This window comes from Maylandia zebra, linkage group LG16 (genome assembly GCF_041146795.1).
Source record: "Maylandia zebra isolate NMK-2024a linkage group LG16, Mzebra_GT3a, whole genome shotgun sequence".
Classification (NCBI taxonomy): Eukaryota; Metazoa; Chordata; class Actinopteri; order Cichliformes; family Cichlidae; genus Maylandia; species Maylandia zebra.
Genome location: NC_135182.1, coordinates 28,011,543 through 28,039,468, shown reverse-complemented (window position 1 = coordinate 28,039,468; position 27,926 = coordinate 28,011,543). Strand labels below are relative to the sequence as shown.

The following is a 27,926-nucleotide window of genomic DNA, read 5'->3' as shown; positions in this document are numbered from 1 at the left end:
GCTAAAGTTAGCTTTATCTAGTTTCCACCCAATGAACTGTTTTTATTTTGGTACTGTTCTGGTCGAATTGGGCTTCGTTGTTTATTTTAAATTGCCTTTAAGGAGAGTGAACTTAAATAGTGAAAACAGCCCAGACTTATTGGAAATGCACAATGATATACTTGTTTTTGAATCTTTCATCAAAGCTAGTTCCAGGGTTTCAAATGGCTGGAGTACCTTGCTAAGAATGCATCTTTCTGTTTTGTTTATCAGGTTTTTAGTAAGAATCTAAATAACAACATTTATGAAAGGCGGAGTTAGGAGTTGGCAGTGTTTACAGCAGATAAAAACAGCACATTTCAAAGTAAAAGTGAAAAAACGGGTGCCTACAGCATGTTGTGACCATCACCTGTATGTTAGGGAAGCAAAAAATACCTGATGAGACTGACGAGAGACCAGATGATGAGACCAGAGATGGAAAGTCAGAACAGTTGGCCTTCTGTGTGAAGGAGGGTGCAGTGAAGGAAAGGTTCATGGCCCAAATTTTGATGCTGCATCTACTGCAATTGAGAAACTACTGGTAGAGAAAGGAACTGATCAACTGAAAGTTGAGTCTGTGCAACATAGAATTACCACAGACTTGCAACAGTCATAGATTGGGGCATTTGGGGGTGTGCAATCCCATTTTAGAAAACAGTAACTTGAACTAATATACACTATATTTTCCCTTCATATCTGCTTTGCTATAAACTGTTTATTAGCATCTGGAAAAAATTCTGATAATCATGATTGAGTCGTTCCGTTTTTCACCCAAGAGCACGTGTATTATATTAAAACGGATTTTTTAAAATCATTCTTATACATCATAGTCACCTAATTAGGTTGCTTTTGAAAATAACATTGTAATGTGTATCTAAAATGAGGTTTCATATCTCATCATACGCAGTACATTTGTTTTTTGCCGTCACGGACGCGTGGCCAATCCAAACAAATTCTTTCACTTCCCAGACCTGCGGTGGGAATTTACGAGGTGAAATCGAACGCACCAGCAGCCCGTTAGCAGTAAAGCAACGACCAAAAAAGAGACACGGCAGCGGAGGACTGTGCGTAAGTAAAACATCATTTTAACGCCAAAACTGGCTGTTTTTTTTTTTTTTCACATGAAGTGACCTTTTTATAACTATTTTAGAGCTCAGAGGCTTTTCGGCACTGAAGCTCGGACCTGCTTTGGTTCCGTTTTGATCAAACAGACGAAAAAAAAGTTGATCTCATTTCCTCTTCTCGAGCGTTACCGTTATCATTCCTCTGATAGATTTTCCTCGGGGTTTAATATGTGGGAAACCAGTAAGTTATCTTACTTTAGCCAAGTGGCTTTCCTTCGATTACATAAACTACTGAAAGCACGCGGGGTGTCGCTGCTGGAGATGTGAGCGAGTTGTGGGTTCACGGGTCGCATTCCCCCTGATTAAACTGAAGTGTCTAAAGTCACGTTAGGAACGGTTGTACACATCAGACAACTTCACGTTAACAGCCGCCTTGTACAAAAAAGCGCCTGTTGCTACTTATCTAATGTTAAACGGTTAGAAAACACTTTTTGTCCTGAGTATACACCTAAGATAAAGAAAGAGGGCAGTTAGCGTAGCCTTAGTCACCCAGACAACTTCATGTCTTATTATCTGTAACAGTCCGAGAATTTCAGATTCGATAGGAGTGAAAACATCACTAATGTGGCTTCATGGGAATACAGCGGTTCCATTGTGTGTGCTTTATCTGATTGCACCAGCTTGGGAAAAGTAATATATTACACATTTACCCAGAGGATTGGCAGAGACTGGTTGATTTAAATCTTTACCTCATATTTTAAGTTCGGTACCATCTATAAAGTGCATTTCCTTGGAAAGAATATATTACTGAATTTCTGATTAACATCCTCCCTAACAAGTCAGCTACCAGAATACAATGATGACACTATGTTGGTCCAGTAACTCCACAGATCACTTCCACTGTACTGATGAATGTTTGTAAAGCAGTAATAGCTTACTGCATTTAAAAAGAGGCCATGCAGTCTCTTTTTAAATACTTTTTAATTTGACCCTTTTTTAAAAAAAATCCAAATTATTTGTAGGTGATTATATTAGCTTTTTTTTTTTTTGCAACAAGCTAACAGTTACTCTGTGTATAGTCCTGAAGTGGCCTCCACACAGTAGCATCCACACAGGAAGTGATTTGGTTGTTTCCTTCCCATAACATTGTCACTGGCTGTTGGTTGGTAGTGGATAGGATACCAGGCTCTGGTTGCTTAGGTAACACTTGTGTATTTACTCCCCTCGTGTGTCAGTCAATGATATCCTTTGCACTCATTGGTGGTCAGTTCAGTCAGTCAGGACTAAGAAAGGTTTAACTGCCATTAACTTTACTGATCTCTGGTTTCCAGTTTGATTGCAGTTGCTTCCATAGACTCCCGGTCCCACAGAAGTCTGTGGGAAACTAGCCCTGACTTTTGTAAGCACTTTTCAGATTTTGTATCAGGCGACACAGGATAAAATATTTATTTGATCAATTTTGGTCATTTCGTCACGAATTGGTTGCAAAACTCTTCAGTTTGATGCTTCATAACACAACTTGATGAACCTACACCAGAGGTGCCTCTGTCCATCTTTTGCACTGTGTTTTATACTGTATAGAGCAGTGGTCCCCAACCTTTTTTGCGCAATGAGCCGGTTTATGTCAGACAATATTTTCATGGACTGGCCTTTAAGGTGTCGTGGATAAATACAACAAAATAAAACGAGTACCGGTACCCAAAAAAAATTATTCATAACACACGGGAAAAGACCCAGGGAAACCAAAGTTAACAATAAATACCCTGTAAATCATACATTTCACACCGAGCCTCAACTCTTGTGGCCCAGTACCAAACAAAGTATCAAAGTTGTTTGGTACCAGTCCGTGGCCCGGGGGTTGGGGACCGCTGGTATAGAGGACACTCCTTTAAACTAATGGAGATAGTGGATCTGGAGCAGATGCCATGGAGAGTTCAGCAAGGTGATTCACAGGCCTCACTGCACGTACTGTCTGGACTGGACCCAGCTGCGCTCACCAGAAACTGGACTTCGGTATTGAGTTTGTACTGCTGCATGGGCTACAGCATAGAAGAGATCATTTTTTCCCTGATCATTAAACGTGTACATGGAGCAGTCTGAATGATCTAGCATCAAAAAACAATAGGAGGACATTTTTTTCTCTTGCTTTGATTTTAGATTGGAGCTTAAAGTGGCTAAGTTTAAAAAGATCTCCTTTTATCTTGTTCCAACTTTGTTTCAGCAAGTGTGCGTGTTTTATAAAGAGCGGCGTTTATGCAGGTGAGCAGCAGACTGAGTTAGTGGAGCTACGAGGTAAAAATGCAAAGAGGATGCAGATTTTTTTACCTGTTCAGCTGATAGCTGTCCACGTATGGTCACAAATTCTGGTCATCTGAATTTTTCATAGTTGCACATGAACATTTCTTCATGCTTGAAGTTTTTTTTTCTCATCAGTACTGTTGTGTTTTGTCTTTGGGCCCCACATGGTTCTTTACGAAGTATAAGGTGGTGCTTTAATAGGTGCATGTTAAACTCGACTGCGATTGGATGATTTATTGGGTCAATGGAGCAGATGGGCTAGCGCTAGTTAGAGTATGCTCACAGTTTCGAAACATTGCAGTTTCTTTAACAGCTCCATCCTGTTTCATTTGTTTGGCTGATATCTTCACATATTGTAAATTCATTAACACAAAGAAATCTATAAGACTTAAATAACCTATGTAAGACAGAAACCAACATAACAACATAGGAACAGTTTTGCTGTGCTATTTTCACCACAGGAGTTGATCATGGTGCTCAAACGTTATTTAAATTCCAGTGGGCAGCATTGCAGCAACCTGAGTTTTCTGCGACTCAGATTTCTGTAATAACATGATTACACATCCTGCTACAATAACAGTATTTGTTGACTGAGTGAGGTTCAGTCACTGCAGGAGAAAACCTCTTCACTGAAAAAATCCTACGACAAATCTGAAGTCTCAGAGTTGGTTAAAAACGACAGTAGAGGTTTTTTTTTAGAGTAACTTGTTGTAATATTTGTTGGAACTGTAATTGAAATCAAAATACACAGTTATTTGCACAGCCTTAATTCGAGCTGCTTCATTATAGCAAATGATTGCTTTCCATAATTGGACCTCGAAAACCACAGATTCTCTGACTGTCATCTCAGCCTGAGCCGTGAGTGAGTTTTGGCTTTTAGAAAACACTTGAACAGAGGTGCATTTGAATTGTAACAGAAAACAAACGAGTAATCACTTTATCCTAATTATCCTGTTTTATTTAGAATCACTGGAAGACAAAATGTAAAAAGGAATTCCGATTAACCTTTCAGTGCTAGTATAATCACATGCCTGAAATGTTAAATTTAAGAATAAACTGTATTTATGCCAAAAGCTGGAACTTCCTGTGTTATAGTATCCAAAATATTAAAGAATGCCTATCACAGATTAGCTCAAATAAAATAGAAAAGTTCAGTAAAATAAAATCCAATAAGGTAAAATTTACAATCAAGAAGGAGTTCATTTACACAGAAAAGGTTAAATAAGATTAAAAAAAAACAAGAGCGTCATAAACCAAAATCTATATTAAAAACAGAGCAGGTGCTTTGATTTGTAATAGAGGACAAAAAGAGAGCTTAAAAACAAAAAAGCCATTGTTTTAGCCTGAATATTTTCCTTTTCTGAATTGAAATTAAAATCTCATGAATAATCCAGTTATGTTCTAACCAATATATGAATGAATGATATGAATGTTAAGTTAAGGATGAGGTTGAGTGCTTTTGTTATCAAAAAAATGAAATAAAAACAAAAAAAATATAAGCATTTGTTGCTGTTAGGGGCTTAGTGAATCCAGCATGGTATGGTGATAGGATGTAACGTATGCAACAAGTCTGGTCATACTACTAAATATTTCACAATCAATTATTAGTGTCATTATAACAAAGTGGAAGCGATTGGGACAGACAGTAACTCAGCCATGTAGTGGTAGGCCACATAGAATCACAGAGCGGGGTGCTGAGGCGCAAAAGTCCACAAAGGTTGCTAACTTCCTGCATAGTCAGTTGCAACTGACCTCCAAAATAGCGATGGGAATTCCGGCTCTTTTTAGAGAGCCGGCTCTTTTGGCTCGGCTCACTAAAAAGAGCCGGCTCTTTTGGCTCCCAACTGGCTCTTCAGGTTGTTTTGTTGCTAGAAAGGTAGAAGCCTGGGGGATGCTAGTGTTAATTAATTTATTATCAACAACAATATAAAATTATGCACAAAAGGAATTACTAATGTTTTTTAAAAAATGTGGTTTTATTTATATATGTTTATATATAAATATATACGGTGGCCCCTAGAGACAAAGCACGTACAAACTCTGAAGCATGTACAAACTCCAAAACACATTTCTAGCGTTAACTGAACTTCCAAAACAAAGCTACCTAGATCACTTAAAGTACACAATTGAAAGCATATGTGTATTGTTTGTGTATTTATACACAGGCAGTCATATATATTCAAATAATTTAAAAAAATGTTAATTTACTTGGTACTTCGTGGCTTGTGTAACCACTAGGTAACAAAAGCTCAACACTGCCCCTAGCATCCTGGAGCACTTCCGTTGTGTTTTGTACATGTTTTGGAGTTTGTACGTGCAGACTGCAAACCAGGCTTTGTCATCCAACACAGCGTCTAACCTCACAAATGTGCTTCTGGAAAAATTGTCAGAAATTCCCATAAACATGCTCTTAAACATTATGGAAAGCCTTTCCAGGAAAGCTGAAGCTGTTATAGCAGCAGAGGGTGAGCTGACATCATATTAAACCCTGCGTATTAAGAATTAGATGTGACCCTGAAGTTCACAAGGCAGATGAGCCGATGCTTTAGGAAATATAGAAAAATATGGTGAAAAACAGCTGTTGCTCCATTTGATCCTAGATTTTAAGGACTGCATTCCTGAATATTGCTTTTTTTTCTCCATGAACAACAAAGTTATGGTCCCATTTATTCATGTGACTCTCAAGTATTTGGACAACACTTGGCTAGGTGTGTCACTTAAGTGTTGTGACCTCAGAGCTGTTTGCTCTTGTGACAGCCTGATAAGACAGCGGTCAAGTCCAAACAGAGGAATACTAATGGCTTTGTAAAACTGAGTATACTTCCTCACTTAGAGATGGAAAATTACTGCTCACAGTGAGAAAGAGCAACGCTATTAAAACTCAGCTTACATGTTATGTAAAAGCATCCTTAAATGAGTCACTGGTGCTGTTTAGTGACTTGTAGTAATATAACTGATATAACTAAAGCACCACTGCTTGTTCATGCGTATATTACACAGTAAACCGACCTTATATCCATCTGTGTTCTGGCATTTCACGGAATGATCGATTAGCTGATGAATGATAAAATAATAACAACAACAATAACAAAAGTCAGTAATTTCATTGTCCATTGGAAAAAGAACAGCCCTTAATATTTTTTTATGCTGTAAAACTAAATTACATTTAAAATGAGCCAGTAGTTCACGTTTTAAATTTTGGTCTTTTTTATATTTTCAACTTTTTGAAGGTGGCCTTGGGTTAGAATTCACAGGCTAGCTAGGCAATTTTTCTGTATTGAGTTTCCATGTTCTAAATGTGCCTGTTTTGGTTCTCTTTAGTACTCTAGCTTCGCTGTCTCTGCCACAACAAGTATTTAAATATATGTTTTTGAAATGCCAAACGATCATGTGTGTCATCAGCCATCCAGGACACCATCTATTAAAGCCAGAGAGAACATGCTGAGCGCAGTGTTTCCCATAGCTGTATTAGTTTTTATTTAAGCAGGAAGTGAAACTCTTGAAAAGAAGCTTTATTTCCCTAGAGTGCTATGGGTGTTGGCATGTTTCAGGATACTGGGAGTAACTCCACCTCCAAGAGAATATATGAAGAAGCCATCTGTCAGGGAGAACATGAGGCTATCTAGTTAGCATCAACTGGACTTTCAAAATAAGAGTGAGGAGGATTATTCATTAGTAAAATAGCTAGTAAATGTGGGAACACAGAGACAGACGGCCACTCATACTCACATCCAGCCCTACATGCACTTCTGAATCACTAGTTAACCTCACATGCATCGCTTTGGACTGTGGCAAGAAGCTGTAGTACCCAAGCCACTGGAGGAACATGCAAACTCCAACCAGTAAGTGTCATGGTTGGCTGTGTGGTAGGCGGGCAAGCAGGAGTGGTGGATCCAAAATGCAGGACTCAGACACAGAAGTTCAACTTAAAGCGCAGCTTTAATGCTGGAAAACCTCTAACTAAACTCACCAAAAGACAAACAAAAACACTGGTGGACTAAAACACTGAAGCACAAAACACTGAACTGGAAACAAAACACTGGCAACACTGAGGCAAAACACACAGCTTGTTGAGGGTACGACGCAACACTGACTCAGAGAAACACAGGGTCTAAATACACTGGGAAGTAACGAGGAGAATGAGACACAGAAGGAGAGCACAGCTGGGGGAAATTAGAACTGACGAGACAAGCAAAGCAGGACACATTCACATAAGTCACGGACCTTCAAAGTAAAACAGGAAGGATCACACAGAGACGCGAACTTGACACCGTGGAGACAGCAACTAAGAAACACAGAGACATAAACCATAAGGCAGAGGACTCTAAGAACCGAGAGACACAGAGGGGAACCCAAACATGCAGACACGGACTTACACAGAACAGAGGGCACATAGAGAAACATGAAGGGCAAGGGATAGAAACTAGAAACCATAGCATAACTCACACCAAGTACAATAATACAAAACCCACAAAGAACTAAAATGCTGGGTCAGGAGACCCAGGACCCTGACAGTACCCTCCCCCCAAGGGCTGGCTCCCGACAGCCCAACACAAGAAAACGAAAAAAAAAAAACAAAAAAAAAACGAAAACCGCCGAAAACAGAAAACAACCCGACCAGGGCGGGCGGCGGGGGTCCAGGAAGGAGGGCACGAAACAAAAACACAGAAGCATAAGAAAGCCCAAAAACAAAACACGAGTCCAAAACAGAAGAGTTCAGGGGGCCGGCCAGGGGGCCGACAGCACAGGAGGCCAAAACAGGTCAGGGGGCCGGCCGTGCGGAAGCCAACGGCGGCGACGACGAAGGAGACGACGGAGCCGGTCCGGGGGCCGGCCGCGCGGAAGGCAGCGGCGGCGACTCAGGCGATCCGGGCCAGGCGAAGCACAGGCTGAAGACACGGAGGCTGGGCCAGGCGAAGCACAGGCTGAAGACACGGAGGCTGGGCCAGGCGAGGCTGAAGACACGGAGGCTGGGCCAGGCGAGGCTGAAGACTCGGATGAAGCTGGACCAGACGAGGGTGAAGACTCGGATGAAGCTGGACCAGACGAGGGTGAAGACTCGGATGAAGCTGGACCAGACGAGGATGATGAAGCTGGACCAGACGAGGATGATGAAGCTGCAGCAGGAGGCTGGACGGGCTCCTCGGACCCTCCAGCGGAGACAGGAGACGAAGGCCGGAGCGGTCCCTCGGACCCTCCAGCGGAGACTAGAGACGAAGGCCGGAGCGGTCCCTCGGACCCTCCAGCGGAGACAGGAGACGAAGGCCGGAGCGGTCCCTCGGACCCTCCAGCGGAGACTAGAGACGAAAGCCGGAGCGGTCCCTCGGACCCTCCAGCAGAAGCCACCACTAAGCCAGCAGTCATGGAGTCCTCTGGCAAACACGAAGGCAACTGGCGATGCACTGAGCACTGGCTCTGCCCAGGCAACGCTGACATGGTGCAGTTCTCAGGTGGCTGCATAGACTTCAGGGATCCAGAATCAGCTGGGGACTGAGACCTAGCCTCTGGGGAAGCCCTGGAGCGGCAAACTGTGCCAATGGCGGCTGAACCATGAAAAGCACCTTGAGATGAAATTAAACTTTCTCCCTGCATGGAGTGAATGAGCGAAACCGGTGATACTGGAGCCAGAGCTACGGGTAGCGGGGGCACTGGAGCTACTGGGGCCTGCGCGACAGGCGGCACTGGAGCCACTGGAGACTGAGCTGAAACAGGCACTGGAGACTGAGCTGAAACAGGCACTGGAGACTGAGCTGAAACAGGCACTGGAGACTGAGCTGAAACAGGCACTGGAGACTGAGCTGAAACAGGCACTGGAGACTGAGCTGAGGGAGGCTGCGGGGCAGGTGACACTGGTGTACTGGGGTGAAGGCAACGAGGATGCAGTCCCTCTCTTAAGGGAGGATGGAATGATTTAGTGATAAGGCTTGATGGGAACAGATGCTGATGCTGAGAATACCAGGCAGCGAGGGCTTCCAGGAGGGTAGCTGACCCTTCCTTGCCTGGACCGCCCATGCCAAACAGTTCGAAGCACATCCTGGCTCTCAGAGCTGTTATTAGTTGTTTTAATCTGTTAATGTCCAAAAAACCAGCTGTGCAGAGGGTGGAAGACAAAAAGTTGTCGAAAAAGACCACCTGAAGGAGTCTCTTGGGGGTGTCCTCAGCGTGGATTACTTCCCGGCAGTAATTCCACAACTGCGCGAAATACTGAGACCGTGAGTCCGCAGGATCCATTTGATGGTTGCGTCGTTCTGTCATGGTTGGCTGTGTGGTAGGCGGGCAAGCAGGAGTGGTGGATCCAAAATGCAGGACTCAGACACAGAAGTTCAACTTAAAGCGCAGCTTTAATGCTGGAAAACCTCTTACTAACTAAACTCACCAAAAGACAAACAAAAACGCTGGTGGACTAAAACACTGAAGCACAAAACACTGAACTGGAAACAAAACACTGGCAACACGGAGGCAAAACACACACAGCTTGTTGAGGGTACGACGCAACACTGACTCAGAGAAACACAGGGTCTAAATACACTGGGAAGTAACGAGGAGAATGAGACACAGAAGGAGAGCACAGCTGGGGGAAATTAGAACTGACGAGACAAGCAAAGCAGGACACATTCACATAAGTCACGGACCTTCAAAGTAAAACAGGAAGGATCACACAGAGACGCGAACTTGACACCGTGGAGACAGCAACTAAGAAACACAGAGACATAAACCATAAGGCAGAGGACTCTAAGAACCGAGAGACACAGAGGGGAACCCAAACATGCAGACACGGACTTACACAGAACAGAGGGCACATAGAGAAACATGAAGGGCAAGGGATAGAAACTAGAAACCATAGCATAACTCACACCAAGTACAATAATACAAAACCCACAAAGAACTAAAACGCTGGGTCAGGAGACCCAGGACCCTGACAGTAAGGCCCCAAACAGCTGTTTGATTCAAATTCAGCACTGTAACTGAGTAACATTAAACTTCTTATAGGCTTGAAATTTCATATTTCAAAACTGCAGGAAATTACTGGATAAATGCTTCCCACAGTAGGGGTTCAGTCTGGATTTAGCCTGCTTTCTTTGTAGATGAGAAGCTTGAGTGTCAGTTTGAAGGTTTCAGCTTTGGCTCCTTGTTCAGATGCTGGGTGCTCTCAGTCGGTACTAAAAAGGTATCCAGTTGGTATCCGGGGCTATGGCTCCCCACGCCCTCTAGCAGATCATTACACGAAGGAACCTTTTAAATACAAGCGCGCTCATGCTCACAGGTGTACACACGGGTGCTCACAGACACAAACTACACCCTTTTTGGCTCCTACTTCTCCTCCTGTGTGCTGTCAATCCTACATGCTGCACAATAATAATTAATATTTAGTATTTACTGTTATATTCACATAGATCATCGCAATGATGTTGTTTATTATATTGCTCTCTCTTTTTTGCTTGTTTTCTCTTTTGTCTTTCTCAACAGGTGATCCAGGTGATTGATATATGTATTTTTTGTCTGTTTGTTTTGTTGGTTTTTGTTTTTTGCCCTTTATCATCATTCCTCTTCCCCGCTGTTTTTCTTTCCCTCGTTCTTTCTCCCTTTTATTTCCCCCAGTCATGTCTGTCCCGTGTGTAGTAAGCGAAAATAAAATAAAATAAACAATAAAAGCAAAGGTGAGTCAAATAGACCAATACGGCAAGGCCGGGATGGTCCATTTGGTCAAGTAATTCTGTTGGGCATCTTTCTTTGCCTTTAGATGATAATTCTGATGGCAAAAGAACCAAACGGGACAGGGGAAAAAAAAAAGGTATCCAGTTGTTTTGTGCGTCAGAACAGTTTTCCAAAGGCTGCTGTTGTCACTGGCCATCGGGTAAATGCAGAACAAACAGGATTCATTTGAGGAGTAAAGTTAATGTGCACTCAAACCAAATGTCTTCAGTAAATTAATTCAGGAGAAAAAAAATTGTTCATTTGATAAGAAGTTTATCATTCAACAAGGAAGAAGGAAGAAGAACGGTATAAAATTCTGTCAATGCCACAATGTGCATGTAAATAAAAGTTAATTTTGTCTTTCTCAGGACTCTGCAGGCAGTCGGAAAAAAGATGCAAATGAGGGAAAAGCTCTGATGGGTTCTAAAATGAAAGTTAAATTAGTGTAGTTGCGTGCAGGATCATAAGTACTAGAGTTTTTGGAAAGTTGAGTAAACTATGATTATATTATCGTGTTATATTATTATTATTACACTACAATTCTGGCTCTGTTTGAGGAGCGGTGCTCCAAAAAACTTGGTGTAGTCCCTCTGCTCTTTTAAGATATGAACTCGTGAATCTCCACTCATGTTCTGGTGATACAGACAGTTTTTAAAGCATTTATTGTGTAGTGGTTTGCACATTAGCTTAGAAAGTAAAAGGTTCCAGGGTCAGTTCCAGCCACAGACAGGTTAGGAAGGGCATCTGGCGTAAAACTGCCCAATCAAACATGTGGAGCTTGCTGTGGTGACCCCTCGTGAATACGGAAGCAGCTGTTGCTTGGGTTTTTCATTTGTCCTGTCTCCTGTAGTGCAGCCTTTGTTTCATCCACTTTGATCAGGGCCTGTTCACACGGACGGAGATGAAACTCATCGTTTTGCACCGTTTAACAACTTACAGCATCCAGGTGGAGTCAGTCAGCGGCTCTAGTATCTAAAAAATGTAAACTTTTAACAGAAAGAAGGCTATTTAGTCCTGCATATCATCGCACAATGAAGCTAAAAAGGTGCTACCAGTCTGTAACATTTGTTCTTGGCACTTTTTAGCCATGATAGTGGGTCCATATAACGCACGACTGTATACACTTACTTTCTTTTAGAAGATGTTCCAGTGAGAGTGAGGGCTGCCAGGTATGAGTCAGAACAACCCCTGTTTGTGGAAACAGCTCCCCCTGAGAAGCAGCCTGTCCCCATGCGACCGCTACAAGCACGCCTGCTGCAGCTACAATGCAAACGTCTACGTCCTGGGAGGCAGAGAGAACAGATGTCTGAGGGACTTCTGGAAATACAACGTGGGTAAGGGCCCCCATCCATTAATAGCCATGCATATATAAAGATGCAGATCTATATAAAGACGGATGACAGAATACTTCCTTAGAAGCGATATCCTTGTGGCTGGTTGCAGAATAGCCACTAGAAAGACCTCTTTTTAAGAATTACATATTAGGCAGAGTAGCCAAAAACCATGTTCAGGTACTCATTTACATAAAGCCCTCTCTTCAAATGACCAATTAGTCTACTACTTAAAACAGCACAAAAGAAACAGACAAATGTTATGACTTAACACTTTGATCTTCACTAAGATCTGTCCTTTCAGGTATGGTTATGATCACCTCCTGCTCTGCCCTGGTGAAGGCTACAATGCTTCAAATCTCCATCTTTTATATGCAGTCTTTTATTAAAAGATAGCACCAACTATTCCTATGGTATTTGGGCAACGCCTTTGTGCAGATGTAGAAAGTGTTGCAAGTTGTTCAAGTTTATATACACACTGTCATTCATGAAAAAAGATGCAACATTTATTCCACTTAAACTTTGCAAAGGATGTTTTTTGCTGCATTCTTATAAAACAGCCTCCTGTAATATTCTTTTTGTAATCATCAGTTAACAACACTGCTGTGTTCAATATTTCAGTGTCTGATGAATGGACCGAGTTGAGCTGCAGTGGTGAAGCGGCACCAGAGGAGCTAGAGGGACATTCTATGGTAGCTCACAAGGTACCTTCAATTTCTTTAATCATTGGACATAAAGCAGAGAGACCATCTTATGACAGCGGTGGGCATGCAGAGTATGTTTAACAGCTTTGAACTTTTCAGGGTTTCCTGTACGTGTTTGGAGGCCTGTTGGACTCTGCATACACCACATGCAGATGTGCTCTCTGGGTGTTTGACATCGGTGAGTTTCACTGCAGTGCAGCATGGGCTGGCAGCCAGTCACACTACTGTTGTAGTCAATTCTCAGGCTCAGCAGGTAAAACATGTTGCTGCATGTCGATCCTCCTAATCCCTGTAAAACGTTTCATTCCTCTGTGTCACTAAAGCTGAGAGAGAAACCTGAGAGGGTCTCCATGCTCATAACCTCACGACTCTAAAGACAATTAGAAACAACATAAGAAAAGGTGATTTACCCCAACACATATTTATCAAATGGAGGAAAACTGCAGCTGTGTTCATTTCCTGCTCTAACACTTCCTGTGTTCTTCACTTCAGCTCAGTTTTTATTCTGCTTGTTCCAACATAACCTAAATTCCATCTCATGCACAGTTTTTTTCAATTCTCACCACTTATTGTATATAAAATCATATCACATCTGTAAAAAGCCCCCGAAACGCCCACCCTCAAAATCAATTGGTTCTTTTGTTTTCATAAGAACTACAATATGTTTAATGAAGCAATTGTTTTACACAATTGTTACATTTTACCGAACTTGGATATTTTTAGAAGTATAAGCTCTTGAAGTTTTCGTTCCACTCCAAGTGTCACGATGTAAAGAAAAATCTAGTTTTTGTTCAGCATGATGGGATCTGTCATGACTTGCATAAAATGCAGCAGTTTCATTTCTTTGACATAGAGCAACAGAGACAAGCATTGAAAAAGTGCATTCTGGGTAAACTTTCAAGGTTAACATCCTTGGATGGATAGGTCAATGTAGCGATAGCTGTGGAGTGGAGAAACAACACTGGTGTTACCGCAATCTCAATAATAGTTAGGACAGATCACACTGATCAAAGCAAGTTATGGTCCTGAAGATGTTTTTCTAAGTTCGAATCTCAATTGAGTTGAAGGTCAAGGTCAGGGGTCAACTTCTCTTAAAATCACCTATGCTAGGAAGCGGACAGGTAGCACAGGTAGCTGGTGGTATTTTTAAATATGTTATTTATTAAAAATATTTTGCCTGGTTACATTTAAGCATTAAAAACGACAGGATTAGGTTTAAAACTGTCTTGGTTTAGGTTAAAATATAACATTTACCACGTCTTTTAAAGCCTCTCTACTTTGGCCAACTGGACAGTTTGTGTCCCTGTAACAATAGATTTCATAAGACTGGGCTGCACAACAGTGTGTGTCAGTGTATTTCAGAATTATTGCAGAAGTGCCTCTCCTCTTTGTATGTTAGCCTTTACTTACTTTTTTTTGTCTTGGAGTAAGGCTGACAGATGTTGTAAAGATATCATATCCATTTTATTGTACGTCACTCTTTTAGTTTAATTTTCTTGTGTCATTTGTGTTTCAGCAAAGCAGAAGTGGGTGCAGTGGCAGGGAAAGAGGAGCTTGCTTCAGGTACCGAGTGCTTTTCATATCTAAATGATAACATGTTCTCTGTCTATAGAAAACAATCAGATGGTTAGATCTCATTATCAGCTTATAACAGAAATAATTAACCGCTCAGTCCTCGTGTGCTGCCGTTTGTTTTGTGTCACGCAGTCACAACACTTGGAAGCACATCAGTGAACACTGTGCACAGTTCCTGCCATCCTTTGCTTGTTTTAGCTTGTATCAGCAGAACAGAAGTCACACACTACCCACATATTTGTTAGAACTTTAAAGGTCAAATAAATTGATTTGCAGTGTTTCCCCACAGAATGGATATAGCTAAGTAGGAAGAGGATCACCAAAGTAGGAAGAGAAAGGTTAGGGTTAGGTTGAAGAAGCCCAAATTTAATGCATTTTTTGTGACTGTTCAATCAAGGTCATAGAAGTAGCTTACCATCTATTCTAAATGTATTTCTCTCTCTTTCTGTGTGCAGACCCAAATGCCGACCAACAGGAAGGGCCACAGCACCGTGGTGCTCAGCTCTGCCATGCTCATGTACGGAGGATTCATTGACATGAAAGGCACCTCCCAGGATTTCTGGAGTTTGGACTTTAGTGAGTTTAAAACTGACAAAAGGGAGAATTCAGTCAGCTCCTTCCATATAAAACTAACCAAATCTTAAAATTCCCACCTCACACCCTCAAAATCAGCTGACCTTTTATGGTATTTGCCAGAGTTACTATCAAAAGATTAATTGTAGCTTTTGTTCAGCATGATTTTTCTATAAGCAACTTTGAGCATTAATATAATGGGATAGATCATAAGTTCAGTAAACTGCATCAGTTTAGTCCCACTTGATGCCAAGCTCATCTTCTAGCTGTGATTCCATCTTGGTCAATATAATTTTATAAACTGCTCATATTTACCAGTGTGAATGTAGTTTATAGCTGTGAGATGGAGAAACAAATTGACAATTAAACTGAGCTGAACCGTTTCTAGGAGTGAAATCTCACCCATATTCAGTTAGAGGGCAGCATGTGAACATCATCAGCATTGTGACACATGCAAACACAATGTGAGCTGCAGAATGAGCATTAATTATAGATACTTGTTTGTGTGTGTGTTAATGGCAGATACCATGTCTTGGTCCCTGCTGAGTGGCTCTCAGCAGGACTCATTAGGCCCAGGCCCCAGACACAGTCACTCAGCTATAGCCTATCAGGGCTGCGTGTACCTGTTCGGAGGCTTAAAAGGTTTACGGGAGCAGAGAGACTTCTGGAAGTGGAATTCCAGCAGCCAGACATGGAGTTCACTCAAGTAAGTGCGGAGTTTGTCTGTATTTTTGAAAACTGGATGCAGTGAAAAAGATCAGTCTCGACATTAAAACCACTGACAGGTAGTGATGGGCAAACTGAGACATACAAAGTCGTTGTGCCAGCACTGGATCATGGTTTCAAAACAATTTCACAGCCATCTCCACAGCGACACCTGCTGGCTGCTTTTGTGTCAGTACTTGAACAGGCTATTCTGTGAAACAACACAGACAAGCATTGCAGATTTCTAGACAAATCTACATGTTATACCAGACTATCAATAGTTATGATCAATACATGTTTTGGAGAACTTCCTTTACAACAAAATAAGAAATACTTTGGAATGGTTAAAGACAGCGATGACTGCAATGAACTCTGTGTTTCAGCATTTTGCTGTGGTTGTGTTAACGTACATGAGGCTGTTTCAGTTACTTACTAATTCAGTGCAATACAAAACAAGCCAGTTTGTAAATAATGTATACTGAAAATAGCTGCTCTGTTCATCATGATGTCCACACAAGGTCTGTGGATTTGACTGCGGCTCATTTTGTAAATAGGTTAAGTAGAGGCCCCAATATCATTTATTCTCTTTGTGACTGAATATAGCTAATTACACTTATGGAAAATGAATAAAATAAGAGAAAAATGAAGCAATACTGTCTACATTTGTCATATGCAAAGATTTTTATTCACGACATTTTGAGTCTTTTTGGTTTTTCAGCTATTCTTAGGTGAGTCAGATGTTTTTTCATTATTATTAACTGACATCCCTAACCTTGGAAAAAGTCCATTCACGAGGCACACTTATTGCAGGTATACATAAGTCTTTTTTGCCATGATATAAAGGTGTGAATATGTAACACATCACTCCTGTGAATATACTACTGGATCATATGCCCCTTGAAGGAATTCATCTCTGTGGGTTTCACTAACCTGGCTGTCAAAAAGTTCTATGTTTTTTTAATCCTGTGCTGTGGTTATTGTTTTTGCTGCTGCTGACTCTTAAGCTTTCTGGGAGTTTTTACTATCATTATATTTGGTCTACACTCTGACAATAAAACCTAGAAGCTGTAGGTAAGCCGCCTGTTGAAACTATAGTTAAATGCACCAGCAATGAACCCAGACCCAGAGTCATTCTAAATTAGCTCACACTGGCTCTTACAGATGGTCAGCCTCTAAAAAACACAACTTTGCTCATTAGCTTTTTCAATTTAGGCCCAGTTTATACAGGGAGTGCAGAATTATTAGGCAAGTTGTATTTTTGAGGGATAATTTTATTATTGAACAACAACCATGTTCTCAATGAACCCAAAAAACTCATTAATATCAAAGCTGAATGTTTTTGGAAGTAGTTTGTAGTTTGTTTTTAGTTTTAGCTATTTTAGGGGGATATCTGTATGTGCAGGTGACTATTACTGTGCATAATTATTAGGCAACTTAACAAAAAACAAATATATACCCATTTCAATTATTTATTTTTACCAGTGAAACCAATATAACATCTCCACATTCACAAATATACATTTCTGACATTCAAAAACAAAACAAAAACAAATCAGCGACCAATATAGCCACCTTTCTTTGCAAGGACACTCTAAAGCCTGCCATCCATGGATTCTGTCAGTGTTTTGATCTGTTCACCATCAACATTGCGTGCAGCAGCAACCACAGCCTCCCAGACACTGTTCAGAGAGGTGTACTGTTTTCCCTCCTTGTAAATCTCACATTTGATGATGGACCACAGGTTCTCAATGGGGTTCAGATCAGGTGAACAAGGAGGCCATGTCATTAGTTTTTCTTCTTTTATACCCTTTCTTGCCAGCCACGCTGTGGAGTACTTGGACGCGTGTGATGGAGCATTGTCCTGCATGAAAATCATGTTTTTCTTGAAGGATGCAGACTTCTTCCTGTACCACTGCTTGAAGAAGGTGTCTTCCAGAAACCGGCAGTAGGACTGGGAGTTGAGCTTGACTCCATCCTCAACCCGAAAAGGCCCCACAAGCTCATCTTTGATGATACCAGCCCAAACCAGTACTCCACCTCCACCTTGCTGGCGTCTGAGTCGGACTGGAGCTCTCTGCCCTTTACCAATCCAGCCACGGGCCCATCCATCTGGCCCATCAAGACTCACTCTCATTTCATCAGTCCATAAAACCTTAGAAAAAACAGTCTTGAGATATTTCTTGGCCCAGTCTTGACGTTTCAGCTTGTGTGTCTTGTTCAGTGGTGGTCGTCTTTCAGCCTTTCTTACCTTTGCCATGTCTCTGAGTATTGCACACCTTGTGCTTTTGGGCACTCCAGTGATGTTGCAGCTCTGAAATATGGCCAAACTGGTGGCAAGTGGCATCTTGGCAGCTGCACGCTTGACTTTTCTCAGTTCATGGGCAGTTATTTTGCGCCTTGGTTTTTCCACACGCTTCTTGCGACCCTGTTGACTATTTTGAATGAAACGCTTGATTGTTCGATGATCACGCTTCAGAAGCTTTGCAATTTTGAGACTGCTGCATCCCTCTGCAAGATATCTCACTATTTTTGACTTTTCTGAGCCTGTTAAGTCCTTCTTTTGACCCATTTTGCCAAAGGAAAGGATGTTGACTAATAATTATGCACACCTGATATAGGGTGTTGATGTCATTAGACCACACCCCTTCTCATTACAGGGATGCACATCACCTAATATGCTTAATTGGTAGTAGGCTTTCGAGCCTATACAGCTTGGAGTAAGACAACATGCATGAAGGGGATGATGTGGACAAAATACTCATTTGCCTAATAATTCTGCTCTCCCTGTAGCTGTATTGTCCTAATCGCTCCAGCAGTTTAGCAAATTACAAGCTTGCTACATTGCTTTTCATTTTTTAAGTTAAAGTACTTTTTGCTTCCTAATGTTTCTTTATTCACATTTTTTTTTACCTGTGTTTTAATTTGTGAAACTATATTTTAGTTGTAATTTATTTATTTTTTTAGTTTTGCTTTTAAAGAACTTTGTGTTTCAAATCAAGAAACTAATTTGCTTCAGATGATTTAAATGATTTATTCCAGATAGAGTGGTGTAATGCAGAGTAATGAGGCGTGGTGTTCATGGCAAATTGTAAAGGGTGAGAAATGAGTCAAACCTTGTAAAACAAATGCAGTTTTTAGCATAAAGAGTAAAGCAAAGAGCAGGAGGAACATAAAGGGAAGGTCAAGACTCACGAGAAAACTTGACAAGCAGTCTGTTGCAGCTCCTCATCTGAATATTCCCACATAACACAACATGGCAGAAGAACCTGATCCAGTTGATGAGACAGAGAATCCTTCAGCAGCGGCTGAAAAGACTGGGATCACTTTTCAGCCGCTGCTGACAGGCTGACATGTGAGGTGGAAACACTGATTGTAGTGTGTCTGTTGAAAAAAAAAAAAGGAAAGAAAGAGTCCTGAGGAACCGTCTCTTTAATGGTTTAGTAATACGTAAATTTATGTATATAAAGAGCTTCAGATCACTGAGATTTACATCTGGAGACTTGTTTTTCTTTTGTTGTTTTTTTTGTTCTGGATGACTGAATATGTTACATGTAAAGACTTGTGGATTGATTCGTCTGGCGTTATGAACATGAACAGCAGTTTATCAGGACTAATGATTAGCCGGTCAGTAGCATAGTCAGGACTAACGTCACTTGTTTTTGCCCCCTGAGGCACAGGTATCATACAGCAAATGGAAAAAAAACAGACAGACAGTGTGACCCTAATAACACAATGTTACTGGAAGGTCTTGTGATTTCTAATGGTGATAACCTGACTTTGTAGGTTGTAAACCGTTACAGTTACATTTAAGTAAAGTCTGAGAAAAATATGAGAGCTTAAGATGCAGATGTAATTGTTTGTTTCTCACCTCCCCTCCAAACTTTCTCTGGTTGGTTTAGAGGCGTTTTATGGCAGGGTTCCTGAAATGAACTGACTGAGTGCTGCCAACTTACAGTGGGGCAAAAAAGTATTTAGTCAGCCACCGATTGTGCAAGTTCCCCCACCTAAAATGATGACAGAGGTCAGTAATTTGCACCAGAGGTACACTTCAACTGTGAGAGACAGAATGTGAAAAAAAAAAAAAAAATCCATGAATCCACATGGTAGGATTTGTAAAGAATTTATTCGTAAATCAGGGTGGAAAATAAGTATTTGGTCAATAACAAAAATACAACTCAATACTTTGTAACATAACCTTTGTTGGCAATAACAGAGGTCAAACGTTTACTATAGGTCTTTACCAGGTTTGCACACACAGTAGCTGGTATTTTGGCCCATTCCTCCATGCAGATCTTCTCGAGAGCAGTGATGTTTTGGGGCTGTCGCCGAGCAACACGGACTTTCAACTCCCGCCACAGATTTTCTATGGGGTTGAGGTCTGGAGACTGGCTAGGCCACTCCAAGACTTTCAAATGCTTCTTACGGAGCCACTCCTTTGTTGCCCGGGCGGTGTGTTTTGGATCATTGTCATGTTGGAAGACCCAGCCTCGTTTCATCTTCAAAGTTCTCACTGATGGAAGGAGGTTTTGGCTCAAAATCTCACGATACATGGCCCCATTCATTCTGTCCTTAACACGGATCAGTCGTCCTGTCCCCTTGGCAGAAAAACAGCCCCATAGCATGATGTTTCCACCCCCATGCTTCACAGTAGGTATGGTGTTCTTGGGATGCAACTCAGTATTCTTCTTCCTCCAAACACGACGAGTTGAGTTTATACCAAAAAGTTCTACTTTGGTTTCATCTGACCACATGACATTCTCCCAATCCTCTGCTGTATCATCCATGTGCTCTCTGGCAAACTTCAGACGGGCCTGGACATGCACTGGCTTCAGCAGCGGAACACGTCTGGCACTGCGGGATTTGATTCCCTGCCGTTGTAGTGTGTTACTGATGGTGACCTTTGTTACTTTGGTCCCAGCTCTCTGCAGGTCATTCACCAGGTCCCCCCGTGTGGTTCTGGGATCTTTGCTCACCGTTCTCATGATCATTTTGACCCCACGGGATGAGATCTTGCGTGGAGCCCCAGATCGAGGGAGATTATCAGTGGTCTTGTATGTCTTCCATTTTCTGATGATTGCTCCCACAGTTGATTTTTTCACACCAAGCTGCTTGCCTATTGTAGATTCACTCTTCCCAGTCTGGTGCAGGTCTACAATGCTTTTCCTGGTGTCCTTCGAAAGCTCTTTGGTCTTGGCCATGGCGGCGTTTGGAGTCTGACTGTTTGAGGCTGTGGACAGGTGTCTTTTATACAGATGATGAGTTCAAACAGGTGCCATTCATACAGGTAACGAGTGGGGGACAGAAAAGCTTCTTACAGAAGACGTTACAGGTCTGTGAGAGCCAGAGATTTTCCTTGTTTGAGCTGACCAAATACTTATTTTCCACCCTGATTTACGAATAAATTCTTTACAAATCCTACCATGTGAATTCATGGATTTTTTTTTTCACATTCTGTCTCTCACAGTTGAAGTGTACCTCTGGTGCAAATTACTGACCTCTGTCATCATTTTAAGTGGGGGAACTTGCACAATCGGTGGCTGACTAAATACTTTTTTGCCCCACTGTAATTCAAAGACATTATCAGAGGTGCACGTCACAGAAATCACTGCGCATTAGAGCTCTGAAACTGATGAAGGAGACTTGGAAATCAAGTTTGCATCCAGATCAAAGGGAAATTTTACTGTCTGCATATTCTTGGTGACAAACGTACCACAAATAGACTCACTGTTTTTCTAATCTGTGATATATCAGCTTTAATTCCCAAAGTGTGAAAAGAGCTTTGGCAAAAGGAAAGGAAAAAGGGGGCAGGAAGGTTGTAGTGTCTGCTGTGACACACAGATGTATCTGCAGTCAGTTTTTTGGTGTCCTCAAAACACACAAGAGTCAGTATTAAACTCAACACCTCACTTTAAGATGTTTTTCCACAGATCATTTGCCTCACCCCTCTTTTGTGTCCTCAGTTCCTCTCTTAGCGTATTAGTCTTAGCCCCTCCCTACCACAGAGAGCAGAGGAGGCAAGGAAGAGACACAAGGAGAGGAGTCAAGGCAGCTGGTGTTCAACAAAAAGAGATGTCCGTCCTTTAAATACGATGAGTGACACATCTGTCAGAAATAGATTTATCATCCCAGGTTTAACAGTGCAAATGATGTGTTTTATATCCAGGGGTAATTTTAATAAAGTAACATGGCACAACACGCCATATAGAAATATTATCACACATACGATCACACATGGATCAGCAGATTATCGATTACAGCTCCTGGTGCTCCCAGCACTTCCTGTCTGACCGGTCTGTTTAGCTCTGATGTTTTTAGCACTGACTGCTGAACTTATTTGGCATCATTTGGTGTGCTCTTTCCTGCTAACACCACCTGTGGTTGTTTTTCTCAGGTACGGCCCTCCTAAACTCACAGGACACTCAGCTGTCACCTATAAAGACTCAATGCTCCTTTTCGGTGGAGGCGAGACCCAGGACTCTCCAAAGAACTGCCTGTGGAGATACAGCTTCATCACTCAGACCTGGATGCAGCTCACCACACTCCCGGGCTCCAACCCCCCAGACAAGATTCACCATTGCTGCACTGGTCTGGGTCCTAGCTACAAAACCAGTAGCACCAGCAAGAGCTTCTGCTCAGACTCAGGACTCCAGCCCAGGTTACTGGGAGGGAAACTCAAGCCGTTTAAGAACAAGTGCTTCCCAGCACCAGATAACGCTATAGAGCTGGAGACTTTCACTCCAGACAGAGAAGCCAACAGAAGTTCTTCAGAACTGGAGACCAGCAGAGAGGCCTTAATAGAGATAGATGGTCAGCGTATTGGAAGCTGCCTGACATTTGAGAACAAAGCATTCATGAAACAATGGAGCTGCTCAGAGGAGGAGGCGCTGGAGGACAAGGATGGAGACATCACTCAGCATCTGCCCGACCTGCTGCTGGTGCTCGGCGGAAAACCTTGTACGAGAACCAGCCCCATCTCCATGTGGCAGGTGACGATAATTGACTGAATAAACGATTCTGTTCTCTGTGCGAGAAGCAGGTTTTAATAGGTGTTACTAGCTTTCTGTGAAAAAGAAAACAACATGAAATATTTTTATACTTTTGTACAGTTTCAGTGTTTTGATTTTTACATTTTTTGCAACATTCAAGTAAATTTTGGGGAAATGGCATTAGCATGAGCTGTGTCCTGTTAACAGTGAATGTGAAAAAACACAGTATCTGTTCTGTGTATCTGTTTATAGTTTCTGTAAGAACAGGGAAGGTATTGGAATCAGATCTTTAGTGAGCATCAGCCCAGAATTTCACAGTCATTTATTCCTGTATTAATAAAGACAGAATAGTGCATTTTTATTCTTGGTTGTACTCCCATTGTACACTTCATTAGGTACACCATGCTACCACCAGGGTGGACCTACTTTAGTTAATTGTTCATGGCACAGATTCACCCAAGTTTCTGCAAACATTCCTCAGAGATTTTGTTCCACATTGACATGACAGCATCACACAGTGGCTGTACAGTGAACTCATTGTCATCTTCATGATACCAGATACCAGATATGTGGCACATCATGTTATCCTGCTGGAAGCAGCCATCAGAAGATGGATACACTGTGGTCATACAGATAGGCAACAGCTATACTCAGGTATCTAATGAACTGAAAAAAGAGCAAAACAGAAATAAATGAAAAATAAGCATTATTTAATTAACATTAAAATAAGTATTTGCAGTGTAAGAAGGCTTTGGAGTGTCTGTATTTACCATTGGTACTTACTGAGGCAGGGACATCTAAAGAGTGAGTCAGCTCTTTGTGTTGTGATGGATTATTTTATTCTTCTGACCTCCTTAAATCTGTCCACGATCAATACCACACATCACATGAGACAGAACAGCTAATCTAAAGCTGAACACTTTCAAACAAAAAATCAACTGTAATGAGCAAACCTGCTAAGAAATACTCATTCAAAATACACAAACTCCCTTCAGGTGGTGCCAACAAAGGTGAACGTGTGTCTGAGTGAGTTAAGAATATTTCTACTCGAGTAAAAAATATTTGAAATTGTGTTGCATTCGTTCGTCAGCTGAGCTTCTCCCACAGCTCCTTTTAAAATGACCAAAATTGTTTCATTTATGTTCTCATATTTTTATAGAAATATAGCTTCATGACAGAAATTCTTACCTGTTCTATGAAAAGGACATTTAAACAATTCCCATTTGTTACTTCTTACAAAACAACTTCTTTGTTTTAATAAAAGTACAAAAAGTAAACTGAACGTATGTTTGAGTGAATTACAGTATGCTTATATTATTTAAGATGGCGACTGTGCAATACTTTGATAAACAACATATTGCACTGGAGACCTCACAGTCAGACTCTTTGTTACCTCCATGCTTTACTTTCAAACTAAATCCAAACATCTGGGCTGCAGATGTGGAAGATCGGCAAGATTTTTGACAGAAACAGAAAATCTATAGATCACTCAAATATCTGAAGAGTGTCAAAGTCATACCAAATTCTCTAAAAGGATTCTTTTTTTTTTCAAATAAAAAGTATTGCAAAAGTACATCGAAATGTCACCTAAAGGTCAGTGAGGAATATTAGTGAGTTGTAAAATAATAGTGTGCTGAGTGCGTCCTTATGCCAGGACACAAACTTAACAAAAACAAAAAGGAAATTGTGATAAAACTTCGAAACACTGAACCTGCCCGCTGATCAGCTCCTCTTACTGACCCCACAGCTGTGACCGTTTGGAAATGTTTTCACCTGCTCAGAAATTTGAACACAGGTCAGCCTGACAATCTTCTAAATCTGTTTGAAGTGCAATCAACGAATGCTTTCACCTAACAGTAATGTCAGCTACACTACACAAGAGGGCGCCACATCTCCACAGACTCCATCAACGAGCTCCAGAAGATGAACTGCTTACCTATGTCTGTTTTCACTTCTGACTAAAAATCCCTTTGGACTCACAGATGGGTTTGATTTCATCTTTTAAAAAAAAACAAAAAACGTGTGTCTGTTTTTAAAAAGAACTGTCGTTTACATCATGAATTCATGGCTGTTTAAAGGGGATTGAGCAGGTCATGAAAATCTGAAGTTTTTATTACATTAGATGCAAATATTGTCACCGAGGGGCTCCCGTACCTTCACTGTAACTGATGTAGTTTGTACAATGGTGCTGTTGTGTCCTGTTTGCTGTCTGTGCTTTATTTTTTGAGTAATGTGTAACACTTTAATGTAACTGCCTCAGAGTTACTGGATGTCTAAAAAGATCTCTATATGACCATTGGCGCTTTATTGCACTGAACTTTTATGACTTTTATGATTTTCTAAATTTAAACATGTTTCATGGCTGACCCTCTTTTTCCCCAGAATGTCCTGTTAGAAATGCCAAGGCTTCAAATGTTTTTCTTAATCCACTTCTGTAAATTGTCCCTGTAAAGTGCAACAAATCCTCATGTTTGAGGTTTGCTAAAACCCACTCTTTAAAAATGAAAAGTTACATATTTTTGAAAAATATCTGTGGACTTCAGGCTGGGTTTACCAAAAAAAAAGGGAAGTCAGAATGTAAACCTCAGAAACTTTGGATTTCCACTTGATTTTACAGAGAAGTTCAGTGAATTTGAACACTGGGTCTGCCTAGAATCTCAGCATTAATAAAATGCTAAATAGAGTTCATGTGGACCTTTATTGATCCAACTTTTATTTTCTCTCTGAAGTACATCTGTTCTGGGGTTACTCTGGCTTTGCGTGAGTACACCTGTAGGAGAGTAACTTAATCAGCTATTATGCTGCAGACCAGGCTGCTCTAATCCATCGCCGCCGCTGCTGCTCTTCATTTCTTTTGACCTATTGACCTACATTGCTGCTACACACATGACACACAGACGCTTCTGAAAACTACAACAGGCACTCTTACTGGGACTTAAAGGCTGCACAGTCTAATCTGACTGCTGTGCAACATACTGGCCCTCATTTAGAGCAGCAGGTGCCTTTTCCTTTGGAGATTGTAGTTCTAAAGACCCGATGAAAGCAATCCAACACTGATGTTTTCTTCTTATGTAGTTAAATTGAGAGGTTATTACCAAAAGATCACACACCCCTGTTCTCTGCTGGACATCGGGGCGGGGGGGCTGGGAGGAGGTGTTGGCCGTCCGATTGGGATCTGGGATGCGGGGCCTCCCCGCTGCTGCGGAGCCTGGGGCGGTCTGCTTGCCTCCACCCCGGGGGAAAAGGTAACATCTCCTGGGTCTAGGTGCCGTTTCCCCCTCCAGGGGTGAGGGTACCTGGACCTGGGGTATAGAGTTTGTTTGGGGAGTGTGATTGTGCGTACAGTGTCCATGTATGTCTATCCCTACGTTGAGTGAGTGCTGAGTATTTGTATATGTGTGCATGAGGGTGGGAATGGATGTTTGTGTCTGTGTGTGCCTGTTTGTCTGTGTTTCTATGTCAGGTTGGGTCTTACACTCCACCTCTCTGGGAACTCCCAGGCCCTCCAAAGGCCTATCTCCCCTCACCACACTCCCTGCGGGTAACTGATGCCCTCAGGGGTTGGTGCGTTGGTGGTTTTTGGTGTCCGGGGCTGGGCGCTCAGGTAAAGAACCAAATGGGACAGGCAAAAAAAAAAGAAAAAAAAAAGAGAGTAACTTAATCAGCTATTATGCTGCAGACCAGGCTGCTCTAATCCATCGCCGCCGCTGCTGCTGCTCTTCATTTCTTTTGACCTATTGACCTACATTGCTGCTCCACACATGACACACAGAAGCTTCTGAAAACTACAACAGGCACTCTTACTGGGACTTAAAGGCTGCACAGTCTAATCTGACTGCTGTGCAACATACTGGCCCTCATTTAGAGCAGCAGGTGCCTTTTCCTTTGGGGATTGTAGTTCTAAAGACCCGATGAAATCAATCCAACACTGATGTTTTCTTTTTATGTAGTTAAATTGAGAGGTTATTACCAAAAGAGTGAAGTATAAAATATCAAGTGTTATAAGTATTATAACATCCCTTTACAAATGGATTATTACATTTAATCATTATATTTAAAAAAAACAAAAACAGATGACATTTTTAAAAATCCAGTTTACATATTTTTTTAATGCATTCAGCATTAAAAGCTAAAATTTCAGATGTGATATTCAGACTCTTAGTTTTTTCAAAGCCTGTTTGACAGCAGTTACATTGTGGACATCTTGGTTGAGTGTGTACAGACTCTTGGATTTGGGAAGTTTCTCCCACTCTTCCTAGGAGATCATCTCAAGCTTGGTTGGGCTGGATGGGGAGTCTCCTGTCCCTGGAGAAATCGCTGTTGAACATCTAACCTTCAAACTGTGGATATGCTTGGCTGAAATCACCCTAGCAACCATATCTACTAGTTGAGGAATGCCTCCACAGCATGATGCTGCCTCCACCATGCATCACTGCAACGGTGGGCGTATCAAGTAAAGAGCAGTGCCTGGTGTTTTTCCTGGAGTTCTGCCAGCGGGTATAGTTTTTCTTGCATCAGACATGGCAGTATGTTTCCTTGTGTGCTGCTCATGGACCTTACAGCCGCTGTGATGTCACTCATTGGTTTCAGTCTCTAAGCTCCGAAGTATCCGCCATGTTTTGTTGGAGTAGAATTCCACATATTTTGAGGCCCGAGGCTCCAGAAAGATCATAGACTGTATGGAAGCATCACACAGATTAGTGTGATGCTCAGTAACATGCAATTGAAATTTTAGAGAATCACTCATTTAAACTGAAGTATAAACTTTTAGGATGGTAGGGTAGGTATTCTGGACAATGGCCGAGAGGACACCCTAGTTTGCTATTGAGGCTGCAGATGACTAGATGACTAGAACTATTCTACATACATGCATTGACAGCTGTAGGGCCAAACAGGCATTTCGATAATACTTAATAACCCCCTGCTGGCCCTGGGACCATTTTTGTACATTGTAGTTTTTCAGTTACAAGCCATTTG

General features: G+C 41.6%; 1 protein-coding gene across 2 annotated transcripts; it reads left to right on the top strand.

Moving 5' to 3' along the window:
• Positions 1-995: 995 nt before the first annotated feature.
• On the top strand, positions 996-25,242 carry klhdc3l (kelch domain containing 3-like). Of its 2 annotated transcripts, none has more exons than XM_004563098.4 (8): positions 996-1,086; positions 12,214-12,409; positions 13,028-13,110; positions 13,210-13,288; positions 14,627-14,673; positions 15,141-15,261; positions 15,781-15,964; positions 22,355-25,242. In XM_004563098.4, exons 2-8 carry the CDS (start codon positions 12,247-12,249, stop codon positions 22,965-22,967), a joined length of 1,290 nt encoding a protein of 429 aa, XP_004563155.2. In that variant the 5' UTR covers positions 996-1,086; positions 12,214-12,246; the 3' UTR covers positions 22,968-25,242. The 2 variants fall into 2 exon arrangements, with proteins under 2 accessions (XP_004563155.2, XP_004563156.2); XM_004563099.3 differs by having other exon boundaries at positions 1,012-1,086; positions 12,217-12,409.
• Positions 25,243-27,926: the final 2,684 nt, after the last annotated feature.

Excerpts from the sequence above, each read along its gene's own strand:
- klhdc3l (XM_004563098.4), top strand. The coding sequence starts at position 12,247 with ATGAGTCAGAACAACCCCTGTTTGTGGAAACAGCTCCCCCTGAGAAGC. Across the intron at positions 12,410-13,027 it reads CTTCTGGAAATACAACGTGG|TGTCTGATGAATGGACCGAG; the intron begins GTAAGGGCCCCC and ends TCAATATTTCAG. Across the intron at positions 15,262-15,780 it reads TTTCTGGAGTTTGGACTTTA|ATACCATGTCTTGGTCCCTG; the intron begins GTGAGTTTAAAA and ends TGTTAATGGCAG.